Below are 17,493 nucleotides of genomic sequence, written 5' to 3' on the forward strand. Positions count from 1 at the left end.
TGAGAAAGGGTTCCATTTCCAAAGAAAACAGAAATCTTAAGGTGAAAAAGCCATTAGAACCTCACGGCGCAGATGACAATGGAAAAAGCAGGAACCCAGGCCTAGTGGGGAATTGGCGGACAGGCGTGCGGAACCGCTGACCTCGCAGCGGACCCTAGCAGGACTCCACCTCTGGGAATCATCTCATTGGAGCTCACCTGTCAGCTTGCACCCGCCCCAACCCCCTTACCGCATGCGCACCACAGGCCAAAGCGACTGGGTCGTCTCGCAGCACGACCCACCCCCCGAATTCCTGGTTCTCATTGGTCTGAGTGGCAGGTCCGCCCCTTCGGCCCAGCCAATGGAAAAGCCGCCTCGGCGCTCCGCCCTCCCGGCCGGCAGCTGGCGGCCCGGCAGCCTGCGAATCCGGGTGGTGAGCCGGGATGGCGGCTGTGGCGGCGTCCGCGGGCTGGCTGCTGCGGCTCCGCGCGGCCGGGGCCGACGGACCGTGGCGTCGGCTGTGTGGCGCGGGGCTGCCGCGGGGCTTCCTGCAGTCCGCCTCGGCCTACGGGGCTGCGGCCCAGAGGCGGCAGGTGGCTCACTTCACTTTCCAGCCTGACCCGGAGCCCGTGGAGTACGGTGAGCGAGGGGCTGCCCTGTCCGCTCCGCTGCAGCCCAGTCTCGCAGGCCCGTGGGAGGTCACTGAGGGTGCCGCCCTGCCCGTCCTCGGCGGGGGCCGGTAGGCTGACCTCCTTGCATCCCAGCAGAGTCCCTGCCCTGCTCTCGAGAGTCCGCTACCTGTGTGTCTGTGATTTCCTCCTTAGTTCCATGATCGTGCTTTCGAGAGGCAGCCCCATCTCACTCGAGATGGGTGAGAGGGCGCGCGGGGTGTGCTAGGGCCGGAGAGTGGAGGGGCGTGCTTGGGAACGCCTCCTTGTCTCCGCTCTCTTATCCTTGATTTTCCAAGTCCGCCCCCACCCCTCCAGCCCAGAGTTGTCCCAGCTTGCCCACGAGGGGCCTGCAAACTCCAGGCAGAGAGGTATGTTTAAAGAAAAAAGCAGTCCCCGCTCGCTTTTTTGTTTTTGTTTGCTTTAGTAGAGAAAACAGAGGGACTAAAGTAACGGAATTGGTTTTCCCAAGGTCACAGAACAGCTTCTTCCTAGAGATGCGAAACAGCCATCTTCCTTTCTGTCTGAGCCTAGCACTGAGCTTGTGCTGGGCAAGGCTGCCACTTAGCCAAGGAAGGGTAAGCGGTGTGGGTGGGTAATGAGCGGAGGAAGCCATCTAGTGCTTCCAACTGCGGCAAAGAATCAAGCACCTCTCACACCTCGCCGAAAGGCAGTTGCATGACTGTTGCAGCTGAGTTTTCTGTAACCTCCGAAAGATCCAGTGCCTATCATCGCAACTTTGGGAACAATAGGAAAACAGTTAATTTTCCTTGGCTGGTTAATCCCTTCTCACATACTGGAGCCGACTTTTGGGGAAGTGTGTCAGTATTTACTTGTGAGTAATAAAAATGAATATTTATTGAGCGCTAACCACAGGCAGGCCCTGGACTGAGAAATTTACATTCATTCTCTTATTCGATGCTTGGGACAATCTTAAGAGGTAGGTAATCTCCCCGCCCCCCCGCCCCTCAGTTTTTCAGTTGTGTAGCTGAGATCTTGAGATAGTTTGTCCTGGATTACACAGAAAAGTTAGTGGTATTGTGTCTCAAGAGTGGGAGACCACTGAAGCAGCTTAGCATGCACACAGCTTTAATTTAATTGTTTAGATTCCATTCTAAACAATGTGCTAAACTGCATGTGGAAACTATTTACTAAGAGGTGTTCTGGTTTTGTGAAATAGTAGACACCATAAAGGTGAACACAATTTTTTCTCACCAACAAAATGAACCTTGAATTCTGTCTTCAAAGGAACTAGCCCAATACTTGAGAAATAGCGCATAGGTATTCTTAACCTCCTTCCATAATTATGAAATCCCTAAAGCTTGAGTAAATGATAATAAAATGCTTGTTCTTATTATAAAAATAATGAAAGAATATTATAGATAACTTGAATAATAGAAAAAACAAAAAAGATAATCTCAACACCCACTACTGTAAATATTGCTATTATTTCTGGATGTATCCTTTTAGGGATTTCATTCCAGTTTAGTGGAGTTAAAGAATTCCACTGATAAAATGGGGCTTTCCAGATGGCTCAGTGGTAAAGAATCCGCCTGCCAGTGCAGGAGACATGGGTTGGATCCCTGGGTTGGGAAGATCCCCTGTAAGAGGAAATGGCAACCCACTCCAGTATACTTGCCGGGATAATCCCATGGACACAGGAGCCGAGTGGGTACAGTCCATAGAGTCATAAAGAGTTGAATACAACTGAGTGACTGAGCACACACACGCTAAGATGAGTGGAATAAAAATTTCCCATAATTGTAGTTTTAATATAAATACAATCTGCATTATTTAATCAGAAGCATTTCCCCATATTGTTATATAGTTTTTTATAGCTTTCTTTAGAAGAAGACATGTTTTGGGAATTCCCTGGCAGTCCAGTGGTTAGGACCCCATGCTTTCACAGTGGAGGTCCTGGGTCCAATCCCTGGTTGAGGGACTAAGATCCTGTAAGCTGTGTGATATAACCACCCCTTCCCCCCACCAAAAAAATCCCAACCAAACAAAAAAAAAACCTATTCTGTTGAACAGACACACTGTCTAGGTCAGTGGTTAATATCTTGGCTCTAGAATCAAATTGGCCTAGGTTCCATCTTTATCCTTACCTATAACTTTAATAAACTTATCACTTAACCCTCTATAAGCCTCAGTTTATGAGGACTTAATATCTATTTTGGAAGGTTTTTATGAGGACCAAATAAGGATAATGTATTTAATGTACTTAACACAGTCTGACTGCTAACAAGCAATCACTCAGAAAATAAATGGAAACTTATACCCGTATACTTTTGTTGTTACAGTTTTTCAGTGTTATAAATAATGCAGATGGAAACATTTCTTGTATCTTTTGTGTATCTGAGATTATTTCTTTAGGATAAAGAATAAATCCAGGGGTGAGATTTCCTACTTGAAGATATGAACACTTCATTGGATTTTTAATGCATAGTTCAAATTACCAGTTGATACTCGTATTTGCAGTCTGAGTGTGAGTACTGGATATCATGCTAAAATCACAGGTGTGCTGTGATCCTGTGATTTGTGGTAGGAAATACATATCTGGTGTTTGTTCTGTTCCTGGAACAGAACCCTTGAAAATTCCCGTGATTATAGCAATAAAAATGTCTTTAGTTATATTACTGTTTGGTAAGCCCTGATGTTACCTAAGGGGCTTCCCAGGTGTGCTAGTGGTAAAGAACCCACCTGCAATGCAAGAGATATGGGTTTGATCCCTGGGTCAAGAAGATCCCCTGGAAGAGGAATGACAACCCACTCCAGTGCTCTTGCCTGGGGAATCCCATGGACAGAGGAGCCTGGTGGGCTTCTGTCCATGGTGTTGCAGTGTTGGACATGACTAAAGTGACTTAGCATACAGCACATAAAGTTACCTAAGGATGGGGATTATCACCAGATATGCTTAGCGAGTTGGAACTTTCAGTCCCACCCGGCTCACCTCTGGAAAGGGTAGGGGGACCTCGAGGTCAGTGGATTGCCAATGGCCAGTGATTTAATCAGCCATGCCTATCTAGTGAAGCCTCCTTGAAACCCCAAAGGACAGGTTCTGAGAGCTTCCAAAGGAGTGATGCTCTCAGAGAACATCTCACATCTTTCCACACACCTTGCTGTTTGCAGCTCTTCCATCTGGCTGTTCCTGAGTTATATGTATTTTATAATAAACTGGTTATCTAGTAAGTAAAATGTCTCTGAGTTCTGTGAGATGCTCTAGCAAATTAATTGAACCCAAGGAGGAGTTGTGGGAGCCTCTGATCTTATGTCGACGGGTCAGAAGCACAGGTGACAACCTGCACTTGGGGTTGGCACCTGAATTGGGGGAGGGACGGTCTTATAGGACCAAGCCCTTAACCTGTAGGATCTGACATTATGGGAGATCGTATCAGAATTGAGTTGACACCTGGTTGGAGACTTGCTTGGTTATAAGTTAAAAGACCCACACTTTGGAATTGGTGTCAGAATTGTATGTGCTCATGCACACGCGCATGCACACACACACTCACTATGGGGTCTTTTGTGCTAACTGCACTTTGTTTTAATATGCATTTATTTCATTTCTATTGAATATGTTCCCATATATTTGTTTGCTAGATTTCTTTGCACTTGTGTGAACTGAACGTTCCTTGTCTTTGTGTACTTTAGAAGTTTGTACATGGTGTACTTTTTTCTGTCAATACTAATGCTACCTGCCATTTTTGAGCAGCTGCCCTATTCCAGGTGGTGTTGTAGACATCAGTCTATAATCCTCCCAGTAGCCCTGTTGAGTTAAAGAGCATTATGCCTATTTTACAGATGAGAAAGTTGAGGCTTAGAGATGTTGGTGTCTCGCCCAAGTCTGATAAGTAGCAGGACAAGAATTTGAACCCAGATGCGTCTAACTCCAAAGCCTCCTATACAAATGTACTAATGTTTTGTGTGGTAAAGATACTGATGAATATATTTATTCTCTCTCTGCCTTAATATATTTTTATCTCTCTGACTTTCATTTGTGCTGCAAATAATTTTTATTCTTTTGATTATTTTGACACATGAAAGGGCCTCCCTAAATAGAATAGTGGTCAGAGTGGACTCTGAGGAGGAGACATTTAAACTGTACTGTAAAGAAAAGTAAAGGAATCACTTCTGCAAGGACCAGAGGGCAAGTTTGTTTTCCAGGAGGAAACAAGGGCAAGCAAGGGTGAAGTCCCTGGAGTGGGGTGAGTTTGTGCTGTAGGACCTGAGAAAGCCACTGTGGTTGGGATGTTCTGAGTAGGGGATGGTAGGCAGCTCTCAAAGGTCAAGTGTAGAAGGAAGAGTCCTTGTATTGTGGAGATGAGGGTGTTCTTTCCAGTACAGTAAGTCCCCAAAGTACCAATGAGTTCTGTTCCGAGAGCATGTACAAAGTTCAGTTTGTTGGTAAGTCCAATAAAGTTACCCAACTAACTCAATCTACTGAACAGTACTGTGCTGTAATAGGTTTATAATATGTTCACATCTTTGAAAGTCCACAACTTGAAGGTTCACATGTAGGGGACTTACTGTATTAGAATTTTTAGTGTTGGGAACAATATAAGTAACAAGAGATTAGAAAGCATAAAGTTTATACAAGGAACAAGAATTAGTTTATTTGGAGGAAAATGGGAAGGGGTAGGAAATAAGTTTGGAAAAGTAAATGGAGGTGGCAGGCAGCAGTAATTGCAGGGATTATCTTATTTAGTGGGGGAGGGAAGGTTAACCAGTACAGAGTAGATGGTCCATAAATATTGGACATTTGATAGTAGTTATCTCACTGAATTCTCACAGTCGTCCTACATATTAGATAGCATTACCCATGTTTTGTATCAAAGGAAGCTGAATGCCCGTAAAGGAGCCTTCCCAGAATCACACAGGGAGTGGCTAGCATACCGTGGTCTCAGGTGCTTTAGCTCTGTGGATTGTCTCTGTCTCCCTTCCGTGCTGCAAAGGGAACAGTTGCTCAGAACAACCGAGTACTGCTCATCAGACTGGCCCTGCAGCATCACCTTCCTTCACTCCCCTTTGCCCGGAATTGTCTTTGACGTGTGACGTTGGTAGAATTTTTTTCCCTGCTCCGTTCCTCTGTTTTTAAGTGGTTGATGAACAGTTTGCTCTGTGTATTTTTTAATTTTTAAGAAACGGCCTCATAGGTTTATTTGCTCAGCCATTCACTCAGCAGATATTTACTGAGCACATGTTACATGTTAGATACTGTTACGAGGTCTGAGCACGTTGCTGTGATCAAAGGCACTTAAGAATCCCTGCCCTCTTGGAGTTTATGTTCTATTATGTCCCTTACATCCTGCCAGCATGCCACTTTACTTTTGCAGCAATGATAATGACCTGGCTTATTTTTTATTTAAAATTAAAATATTTTTTATTCCTTTCCAGTACGGTTTATTACAGGATATTGAATATAGTTCCCTGTGCTATACAGTCTATTTTATGTATAGTAGTTTGATCTGCTAATCTCAAACTCCTCATTTATTGCCGCCTCCATCTTTGGTAACCATAAGTTTTGTTTTCTACGTCTGTGAGTCTGTTTCTGTTTTGTAAATAAGTTCATTTGTAGCATATTTTAGATTCCACATATAATTGATAACATAATATTTGTCTTTTTTTTCTGACTTAATTGGGCTTTCCTGGTGGCTCAGATGGTAAAAGATTCTTCCTGCAGTGAGGGAGAATCAGGTTGGATCCCTGGGTCAGGAAGGTCCCCTGTAGAAAGAAGTGGCAACCCACTCCAGTATTCTTGCCTGGAAAATCCCATGGACAGAGGAGCCTGGTGGGCTACAATTCATGGGATTACAAAGAGTCGGGCATGACTGAGCTTTGAACTCTGACTTAATTCACTTAGTATTAGAATCTCTATGTTGATCCGTGTTTCTGAAAATGGCATTATTTCATCCCTTTTTTATGAGTGAGTACTATTCCATTGTGTATATGTACTCTATCTTCTTTATCCATTTGTCTCTTGAGGGACATTTAAATTGCTTCCATGTCTTGGCTTTTGTAAATAGTGCTGCAGTGAACACTGGATTGCAAGTATCTTTTTGAATTAGAGTTTTGGATATATGCCAAGGAATGGGATTGTAGGATTATATGGTAGCTCTAATTTTAGTTTTTTAAGGGACTTGATACTGTTTTCCAGTGTGGGAAACATCCCCACCATCAGTGTTGGGGCGGGGGGTTCCTTTTCTCCACACCCTCTCCAGCATTTATTTGTGGATGTTTTAATGATGGCCATTCTGACCAGTGTGAGGTAATATCTCATTGTAATGTTGATGTGCATTTCTCTAATAATTAGCAAAACTGATCATCTTTTCTTTTGCCTGTTGGCCAGATGATGACCTGTTTTTTCATGATGTTCTACTTAGGACAGTTTTGAGGAAGCAGCTCTGAGTGAGTGAGTGAAAGTCACTCAGTCGTATCTGACTCTGTGACCCCATGGACTATACAGTCCATGGAATTCTCCAGGCCAGAATACTGGAGTGGGTAGCCTTTCCCTTCTCCAGGGGCTCTTCCCAACCCAGGAATCGAACCCAGGTCTCCCGCATTGTAGGCAGATTCTTTACCAGCTGAGCCGCAAGGGAAGCAGCTCTGATCTAACCATGAAACACTGTTTTACCAGAGGATACCCTTTAGCTTTCATCTTTGGCTTGGGAAATTGCACTGCTGTGTATATTTAAGTTTGTTTCATTATAACTTTTTATCTTAGGAAAGAAGAGTCATCAGTCCAGCTTTGAAATTTTGCAGCCAGTTAATGATACTGGTAATTGTGTGATTTGGCAACTGGATTTAATAATTTTGTAGTGGTGTTCAGAAACATTTTTCTTTTTTTTTTTTTTAAAGTCTTTCCAGTGGCACAGCTCTGATTAGATATGCTCAGTGTATGTTTATCTTATCAGGAGGGAAGATTAGGCATACTTTATCAATAGTTTTTGCTGTCACCTCCAGGAAAATAAATAATTCTAAGGAAAAAAAGCAAGAGAGTTCCAGAAAAACATCTATTTCTGCTTTATTGACTATGCCAAAGCCTTTGACTGTGTGGATCACAATAAACTGGAAAATTCTGAGAGAGATGGGAATACCAGACCACCTGACCTGCCTCTTGAGAAATCTGTATGTAGGTCAGGAAGCAACAGTTAGAACTGGACATGGAACAACAGACTGTTTCCAAATAGAAAAAGGAGTATGTCAAGGCTGTATATTGTCACCCTGCTTATTTAACTTCTATGCAGAGTACATCATGAGAAATGCTGGACTGGAAGAAACACAAGCTGGAATCAAGATTGCTGAGAGAAATATCAATAACCTCAGATATGCAGATGACACCACCCTTATGGCAGAAAGTGGAGAGGAACTAAAAAGCCTCTTGATGAAAATGAAAGAGGAGAGTGAAAAAGTTGGCTTAAAGCTCAGCATTCAGAAAATGAAGATCATGGCATCCGGTCCCATCACTTCATGGGAAATAGATGGGGAAACAGTGGAAACAGTGGCTGACTTTATTTTTGGGGGCTCCAAAATCACTGCAGATGGTGATTGCAGCCATGAAATTAAAAGACCGTTACTCCTTGGAAGAAAAGTTATGACCAACCTAGATGGCATTGAACAGCAGAGACGTTACTTTGCCAACAAGGGTCCGTCTAGTCAAGGCTATGGTTTTTCCAGTGGTCATGTATGGATGTGAGAGTTGGACTGTGAAGAAGGCTGAGCACTGAAGAATTGATGCTTTTGAAGTGTGGTGTTGGAGAAGACTCTTGAGAGTCCCAAGGAGATCCAACCAGTCCATTCTGAAGGAGATCAGCCCTGGCTGTTCACTGGAAGGACTGATGCTAAAGCTGAAACTCCAGTACTTTGGCTACGTGATGTGAAGAGTTGACTCATTGGAAAAGACTCTGATGCTGGGAGGGACTGGGGGCAGGAGGAGAAGGGGACGACAGAGGATGAGATGGCAGGATGGCATCACCGATTCGATGGATGTGAGTCTGAGTGAACTCTGGGGAGATGGTGATGGACAGGGAGGCCTGGCATGCTGCGATTCATGGGGTCGCAAAGAGTCAGACACGACTGAGCAACTGAACTGAACTGAGGAGAATAAATATTTAAATGATATTACCTCTGAATAACTTGTGATTTCTTCCTGATTCATCCGTAAATCATACTGCATATTTAAAAAGAATCAAAAGTAAATATTGCTCTATTAAAAATTGTCATTTAAAGCTTTTAAAACCATGTAGTAGAAGAGTAGTTAATCTAAAATCCCAAAATTCTGATTCTGATTCAGAAAAATAAGTATTCAGGAGTGAAAGATTATGTGTTCATATGGAAATGTAACCTTTAAATACCCTTACCTGTAAATTGTTTTCATATAAGATGAGCAAATTCTTTGTGGTTATGAAGCAATACTGTCTAGATTCACTTTGTATGATTTCTATTATTAGAGTCTTTACTTTATTCTTATACTGGAAACCTGCCAAGCTGCAGTTCAATGAGATATCTTAGGGGCATTCAGTATTAATTCAAATGATCAGCAGACTTGAAATAAATACTAGCATAGATGTTTAGGCATTTTCATTCTCCCTAGGGTCTTAGCTGTGAAAATCCTCATAGATTTTCATAGATGAAAATCCTACTTTAGGAAATGTTTGAAAGAGGAGAAGGAGTGGGAATGTCATGGTGGTTGAGAACAGTTTACCCTAAGCCATCATCATTTGATACCCAGCACCAGTCAACTCTTCCAAGAATTTTTCTAGAATGGAGAAAAGCATTTAAGCAAAGTACCTATTAAATGATATAGACTTAGCCTGAAGAAAAATAATTTGTGAGGTAATTGTGGACATGGAGTGTGATGGTGATATGACAACAATGTCTTGAATAAATTCCTATTCTCCACACCAGAAATATGAGTAGAAACAGGCTTTATTATGGGCTCAGAAGGCAGCAGGGCAAATCTGATTGAGTATTTGTTGTTCAGTTGCTAAGTCATGTCCGACTCTTCGTGACCCCATGGACTGCAGCACACCAGGCTGCCCTGACCTTCACTATCTCTTGGAGGTTGCTCAGACTTGTGTGCATTGAGTCGGTAATGATACAGACTGTCATTCAGCAGTGTGGAAGGGATCAGAGAGATGTGTGAGCCCAGAGCTGGACAGAATCAGAAGGCTGGGTGTCAATGGAAGATGGCAGATTGGAGGTGTCCTGAGTCAGAGCCTGCTGTGGAGCCAGGCTGTTCTGGGGATAGGTCTCCAGGAAAAGGACAGGTGACCAGGGTCTCATTGCTGCAGGTTGAAGGCAACAGCAGTTGCTGTTGTGATCCAACCTGGAAATTAGACCTTGGCTTTGAGGACACACAGGCAGCTGACGTTCACAGAATTTAGGTGGACCAGTGGTTGGGGAATAAGCAGCAGGCATTGGAGGGATTTGATAACTGCATAGCTATGGATTAAGGTGCATGGATCAGGCACTGACATGAAGACAATGGCGGTTTAGTCGCTAAGTCGTGTCCAACTCTTGCGACCCCATGGACTATAGCCTGCCAGGCTCCTTCCTCTTTCCATGGGGATTCTCCAGGCAAGAATACTGGAGTGGATTGCCATTTCCTTCTCCAGGGGATCTTCCTGACCCAGGAATTGAACCCAGGTCTCCTTCATTGCAGGCAGATTCTTTATCAACTGAGCTACGAAGACAGAGCTTGAGCATCAGAGAAGACATGGACAGAAAGGAACCTTTTTTTGCTCTGAGTTGTGTTTTCACAGATGATTTGATCCTAAATTTCTAGGAAGACTGTGGGCACTGGGCAGCACTGAGGCTTAAATCTAAGCCCTAAAATCATGATTATTTTCGAATTCTGACATTTTGAACTTTATCAAATAAAGCTTCATACCATTCAGAATAATGGCCAAGGTCAAGATGAAGGACACAGACACAGTCCAGAGTCTAACAAAAATTAGCTAATATTTATTCAGTGCTCACTAGTCATGCTCTCTTCACCATTCTGTGCATTTATTGTTCCATTTAATCATCTTAACAGCCCATTTAGGGAGATAGAGATTGGCTGACAGAGATTCTACTTGAGCAGTAAGATAATAGGAAGGACCAAGCTGTTGTGTTAAGGCATGGGATTGTAGAGTTCTCCAAACAGTTCTGGGCGCTGAAGTTCTTTGAGCCTTTCTCATTGTTCATGGTCCATGGCTGTTGGTTCTTGTGGGCACATTTAACACATGCCATTGGTCATGTGTGTTTATTATGACCTATGTTCCTGAAACCCATCCAGGGCATCTTCCCAGTCCCCTCCCACTCTGCTTGCTGCTCTTTACTGACTTTCTGTAGCTTTTTTTTATGTGGACAGGTATTTGTTCAACTTCATTGTATTCTTTCTTCCCTTTTTTTTAATAGTTGCTTTTAAATTGTTTAATATGTTTCAGTTTTGGCTCCTCAACAAGCATTTTAAAGTTGTATTGCTTTTATATCTTCCACAGAGACCTTACCATGGTAAATAATCCAGTAAATTTGTGTAACATATTCCATGCTTTCCTTTCTACCTTGGCTTTAATCAAAGTTTAATTGACTGTTAAAAAACTGATTATTTTTTATGTATGTTTTAATACATGGTTTTTCTTTTTTTTTTTTAATTTTCACAGGGCAAACTCAGAAAATGAATCTCTTCCAGGCAGTAACAAGTGCCTTAGATAACTCATTGGCCAAAGATCCTACGGCAGGTAAACTTCCTTGGTGCTTGTGGTTATTGTTGTTTAGTTGCTCAGTCATGTCCAACTGTTTTGCAACCCTATGGACTGTAGACCCCCAGGTTCCCCTGTCCAGGGGATTTCCCAGTCCAGAATACTGGTGTGGGTTGCCATTTCTTTCTCCAGGGGATCTTTCTGGCCCAGGGATCGAACCCTCGTCTTCGGCATTGGCAGGCAGATTTGTTACTGATGCACCACCAGGGAAGCCCTGCTTGACTATGTTGGTTGTGTTAATTCAGAACTGAAGATCTGCCAGAAATATTTGTCTGGAGCTCAATGGATAGCATTATATCTACCTGAAATTTTTACAAGACCTGAACAAATGCTTAAGGCTAAATAATAAAATTATGATATTAAACACATTTTTACCCTCATTATGAATTTCTCATGCATATCTGACACTGACATTATTAAATTCATTTTTTTCCATGGTATGTGTGGTCCTGATAATACATTAACATAATACCTTTTAAAATATGTGCTACTGTTCTCTAGCATATAGAAAAAATGGAAGATAGCACTTTGTTCAGTTATCTATTTATTGATATAAAATGAAAGTTTAGTTCTGTGCTTTCCTTTGGGATACATTATCATTCAACTTGTAAGATTTTTTTGGAAAATAACTTTAAGATTGATAATTAACTTTATAAGTACCTTATCTTATTAAATTATTGATATAAAAAGAGTTGTACTGCTGGGTGTTTTCTCAAGTAGATTGACTTGACTTTATATGTATATTTAGTATACCTTGGGTTTCCCCCTTGAGAATCTCCGGTTTTAAGGTCAAGTGGAAAGCAGATTAGTTTTTAGGAAAAGTGAGAGCTGGACTTGCTTTGTTTTGAAAGAGAATGACTGATATAGTCACGTAGATAAGGGTGAGTTATTTTCTTGAGGTCTTTGAAGCTGGTGAGGTGCATTAATGGGACTAGAATTCAGCTTTGTGAACATCCCTTATTCAGTTTAATTTGCCTTGCCTACGTAACACCTCTGAGTTTTCACCAGAACTGTTCTTTGCCTTGCTCTTTATATTCCATTATATTTGCAGTCTCTGTCACTTTCCTACTTGTGACTATTCTCTCAGCTTGAAATGCTGTTCCTTCAGCTTCTTCAAATTGCTGATTCTCATTGTATATTGTCTATTGAAAAAAAAAAAAAAAGAAAATCAGGGGACTTCCCTGGTGGTCCAGTGGCTCAGACTTCACCTTTTGATGCAGGGGGTGTGGGTTAGATCCCCAATTGGAGAGCCAAGATCCCACATGCCTTGCAACCAAAGAACCAAAAACATAAAAACAGAAGCAATATTGTAACAAACTCAATTAAAGACTTTAAAAATGATCCACAGGATTCTTTAAAAAAGGGAGGGGGAATCACGAACCCCTCCCCCCCCCCCTCCCCCAAGCCAACAGAAACAGCCCTCAAAAGCCACTGCCCAAGGGACACAGAAGCCTAGAGTGTGAGTCACAGTTCTGCCTCTTGCTTTCTGGCTTGTTAAGTTACTCGACTACTTTTCTGGCCTTGCTTTCTTCATGAGTGAAACAAGATGAGGTTCCAGATTAGTGTTTCTTTCTCAGCGGAGGATCCTCCCCATGCACTTCTCACTGTCTGGAGACCCTGTCGGCTGTTGCCGCTGTGCGGTCAGCGGCCCACCCGCTGCATGGAGACCAGGCGTGTTGCTCTGTGTCTGCAATGCACAGGACAGGCCACTAGGACAGAAGGATTATCCAGGCCAAAGTGTCACTGATGTCGAAATTGGGAAACCTTGATTTAGATCTCGGGATCCATTTCTGTTTTCTAATTTCATATGTAGGCATTCACATTACTTACTGTTAGCCTCATTTAGGAATGATTAGATACAACATGTTCTTTACTGTTTTTCAGTAATATTTGGTGAAGATGTTGCCTTTGGTGGAGTCTTTAGATGTACTGTTGGCTTGCGAGACAAGTATGGTAAGTTCGTATCTTTATGTATGCACAGTATTCCTGTAGAGTGTACACATCTTGGCAGTACAGAGTGTGCCTGTTAAAATGCTTGCCATGTCCTTATTGCATCATCAGATTCCTTTTGTTTCCACAGCCACCCCCAGACTCCTTTGGCCTAGATTTCACTGAATGTGTTCTAACTGTAGCTTCCCTGTGGTCTAGTTCATAGTCTAAGTATTATAGATTCTAAAGTATTCTTCATTAAATGTATTGTTTGCCATGTCATTCGTACGTCTGGGAATCTTCAGCCTCTTATTGCTGCCCTGCCTTTGCCAATTTCAGTCCCATTCAAAGTTCTGCCCTGTTGGTCACTGCTGATGGACTTCATCTTTTATTATCTGCCTTAGGATTCTCCAGAGAAATCGAACCATTAGGATACACCTATATGTGGGTGGATGTGGGTGTGTACAAAAATTACACCTGTATATGTGTGTGTTTTTATATCTACGTGCTGTAGTGTGCTCAGTCGCTTCAGTCATGTCCAACTCTGTGACCCCGTGGACCTTAGCCCGCCAGGCTCCTCTGTCCATTGGATTTTCCGAGCAAGAATATTGGAGTGGCTTTCCATGCCTTCCTCCAGGGGGCCTTCAGGACTCAGAGATCAAACCAGCATCTCCTGTATCTTCTGCAGTGCAGGTGGATTTTTTTTTTTGCCTCTGAGCCTCTGGGGACACCCCGTCTATATCTATGTTTATACATGTACATGCTTCCCAGATGGTGCTAGTGGTAAGAACCCGCCTGCCAATGCAGGAAACATGAGAGACACGGGTTCAATCCCTGGGTTGGGAAGATGCCCTGGAGGAGGAAATGGCAACCCATTCCAGTATTTTTGCCTGGAGAATCCCATGGACAGAAGAGTCGCGGGTTACAGTCCATAGGGTCGCAAAGAGTTAGACAGGACTGAGGCGGCTTAGCACAGTACATAAATCTATATTGAGAGAGCAAGAATCAGAGATTTATATTTTAAGGAATTGGCTCACACCATTTCACAACTCAGAAATCTGTAGGGCAAGCCAGCCGACTAGAAAACCAGGCAGTCTTCAGGACAAATTTCTTCTGGTTTGGGAAACCTTAGAAAGACCCTTTGGGAAAGACCCTTTAAGGCCTTCAAGTGATTGGATGAAGCCCATCCACATTAAGAAGGATAATCTGCTTTACTTAGATGTTAATCACGTCTAAAAATACCTCCCCAGAGTATCTAGACTGGTATCTGACAGCCTGGCCGCATCACCTAGCCAACTGGACACCTGTCAGTAAGCATCACAGCATCCTTCCACGCCTCATCCCCGCCAGTCAGTGTCTTCTGCCTGGCACGGGAGCCACTTCTGCCCATTGCTATCACCTGCTTCATTCAGCTCAGACTTAAAGCCATCGGAGGAGGCGCACTGGCCCATTCCAACATCCTCACAGCGGGATGCTCTGTGAGGAATGTGTCCCAGCGCCCTGCTGTCGCACTGCCTTCCTTGGAGGCACTTTGACCTTTCATTTGTTTCCTCAGTCTTATCTAATCTGGAGGTCGAAGCAGTTGAGCTTGGGTAGGAGTTGACACTTGCCTTCCTTCTGGCCTTGACCACTGCGCTGTAAAGTTCACGTGGGTAGAAAAAGGAGTGAGGGGCTTTAAGATTTTTTTTTCCTCCCGGTTGTTCCTTCTTGTTTCCCTCTTCCTGTGATGTTATACTTGCATCCAGGAAACCCTAGCTGAATCCAGGAAATCAAGTGTTCCATCCCGCTTGTTAGGAGCTCTCAGGCTGTTCTTTCCCTTTCCCTTTATAGCAGTTTGGTTTGGGTCCCGTCCCCCTCTGCTTTCTCCTCGCTGTCTATTTTAATAGAGTCGAGCTTGTTGGTTCCATCTCAGCCATCTCAAACTATCTTAGCCCCAGCTAATTCTGACTGCTAGAGACTTTAGATCTTCAAAAGGAAATCAAAGGGACTTCCCTGCTGGTCCAGTGGTTGGAAATTTGCCTCCCAATCAGGGGATGCGGGTTCCATCCCTGGTTAGGGAACTAAGAGTCCACATGCTGTGGGGCAGCTAAGCCCTGTGCACTGTGACCGCTGAAGCCTGCAGGCCCTAGAGCCCATGCTCTGCACCAGGGGACACCTGTGTCCTGCAACTGGAGGAAGCCCTCACACTGCAAAGAAGACCCAGTGCAGCCCCCAAAAAAAAAAAAAAAAAATTAGAAACCTTTATGCAAAAATGCATATGCATTGTGGAAAATTTGGAAGATGTAGAACAGCATAAAGAAGAAAATAAAAATTGCCCAAAGCAGCAAAACTTGAGAAAACCACTATACCTATCTTGGTATTATATACACTTCAAGGACATATTTGAATATATTTATCTATATTAACCAATATTTAAAGCATAGAATTAGCCTTTTTTTTCCTTAGGATTTTTAACTCTGTTTACATTGCCCATCTGTTGTTGCTTGCTGTCTGTTTTCTCCAGTAGAGACCTTAGCATATTAATCATGTGTGTGTGCATGCGCGCCTGCTGAGTTGCTCAGTCGTGACTCTTTGCAACCCTATGGACTATGGCCCTCCAGGTTTTTCTGTCCATGAGATTCTCCAGGCAAGAGTACTGGAGTGGGTTGCCATTTCCTTCTCCAGGGGATTTTCCAGACCCAGGGATTGAACTGGCGTCTCCTGTATCTCCTGCATTGCAGGCGGATTCTTTATTGCTGAGCCACCAGGGAAGCCTAGCATATTAATCATAGTTGTTTTAAATCCCCAGTCTGATAATTCTAGCTTCCTTGCCACATCTGGTTCTGATGTTTGCGCTGTCTCTTCAAACTGTGCTTTTTGCCTTTTGGTGTGCCTTGTCATTCTTTCCTTGTTAGCTAGACGTGATGCATTGGGTAAAAGGAACCTGCTGTAAATAGGCCTTTAGGAATGAGGTGGGAAGGTGTTTGTGGGGTAAGGGACAGTGTTCTATAATCCTCTGATTCGGTTTGTCTTTTAAGTGAGCCTGTGCCCTTGGACCGTGAACTTCCCAAATGTTTCTCAGCTGTTTCTCTCCACCTCTGGTAGAACTGGGTGGCTAGAGAGAGCTGGAGTTGGGTCTTTTCCTGCCTTGAGGTCAGCTGGGTTCTGATGCTACACAGGCATTTGGGCTCTGGTTAACTAGCGGGTTTTACTTGAGTGCTCAGGCTTGTTTCAGAATGGTTCCTTGTTTACTTCGCCTGCTGGAGGCAAGAGGGGATTTTCTCTGACATTTACTGTGAAAACCTGATCGAGCTCCTGAAGGGAAACTTCACAAAATTGTGGGTGGGGGGGCCCTTATGACTGGGTCTTCTGAGTTTTTAACTCTCAGACTTGTCCTCACGGAAGCTCCAACAATTCCTCAGCCACAGCCCAGGTTTCCTACCCTGCTTCTGGTCTCTGCTCTGCGTCGAGAGTCCCTGAATTCACTGGTCTGCCTCTCCATTCTTGGGGACAGCCGTGTGCTGTGTGTCCTTGCTTCTCTAGCAGGCCCAAGAGAAGCTGATTTTACAGCGTGTTCCGCTTTGTACTTCTCGTGAGGAAGGCTTGGCGACTTCCAAGCTTCTTCCGAATTTCCGTCTCCAGTCCAGACCTCAGGCCTGAGCGTCACCTGTGTGTACTGCCCCTCACCCCGCTGCCGTCTTCACTTTGGTGTCCCGTCACTCCAGCCTCAGCATTTCTAAGCTCATGTTTTCAAACTCAGCTGAATTTATTATGTTCTCTCAGAAAATCTCCACGCCTCCTCCTACATTTCTTAGCGAATATACTGTCGTCCACTTGGTTACTTCAGCCGGAAAACTGAGGAGGTCCTGGTCTCTTCCCTCTTCCTCATTCGCCGCGTTCATCAGGTCCTCTGATTTTATCTTCAGAGTTTGTCTTTACCATGGCCTCCCTAACCCTAACCCTAACCCTCCTCACTGCCTGGAGGCTCACTTTGGATCCGAATCGTCTCTGCTTGCTTCTCTTAGTAATCACCCTCCCTCCCGTCCCAACCTTGATGTCAGTGTGATCAAGCTAAAATGTGCATTTCTTGGCAGAATATGCAGGAGATTTTGAGATCTGCCCTCTTCCCACTCACCTGGCCTCATTCCTTTATTAAAACTGAATCATTTCCCCTTAAGCCTATGTGTTTT

At 43.7% G+C, this 17,493-nt stretch overlaps 1 protein-coding gene across 1 annotated transcript in view; it reads left to right on the top strand.

The window, feature by feature from the left end:
* The first annotated feature begins 407 nt into the window (after positions 1–407).
* BCKDHB (branched chain keto acid dehydrogenase E1 subunit beta) overlaps positions 408–17,493 on the top strand; it is a 269,312-nt gene continuing 252,226 nt past the window's right edge. Inside the window, exons 1-3 of the mRNA XM_027972306.2 lie at positions 408–618; positions 11,297–11,374; positions 13,280–13,348. Of these exons, the coding sequence (XP_027828107.2) occupies positions 423–618; positions 11,297–11,374; positions 13,280–13,348 (343 nt within the window). The 5' untranslated portion in view covers positions 408–422. The remainder of the gene's footprint in view (positions 619–11,296; positions 11,375–13,279; positions 13,349–17,493) is intronic.

Source organism: Ovis aries, chromosome 8 (genome assembly GCF_016772045.2).
Source record: "Ovis aries strain OAR_USU_Benz2616 breed Rambouillet chromosome 8, ARS-UI_Ramb_v3.0, whole genome shotgun sequence".
Classification (NCBI taxonomy): Eukaryota; Metazoa; Chordata; class Mammalia; order Artiodactyla; family Bovidae; genus Ovis; species Ovis aries.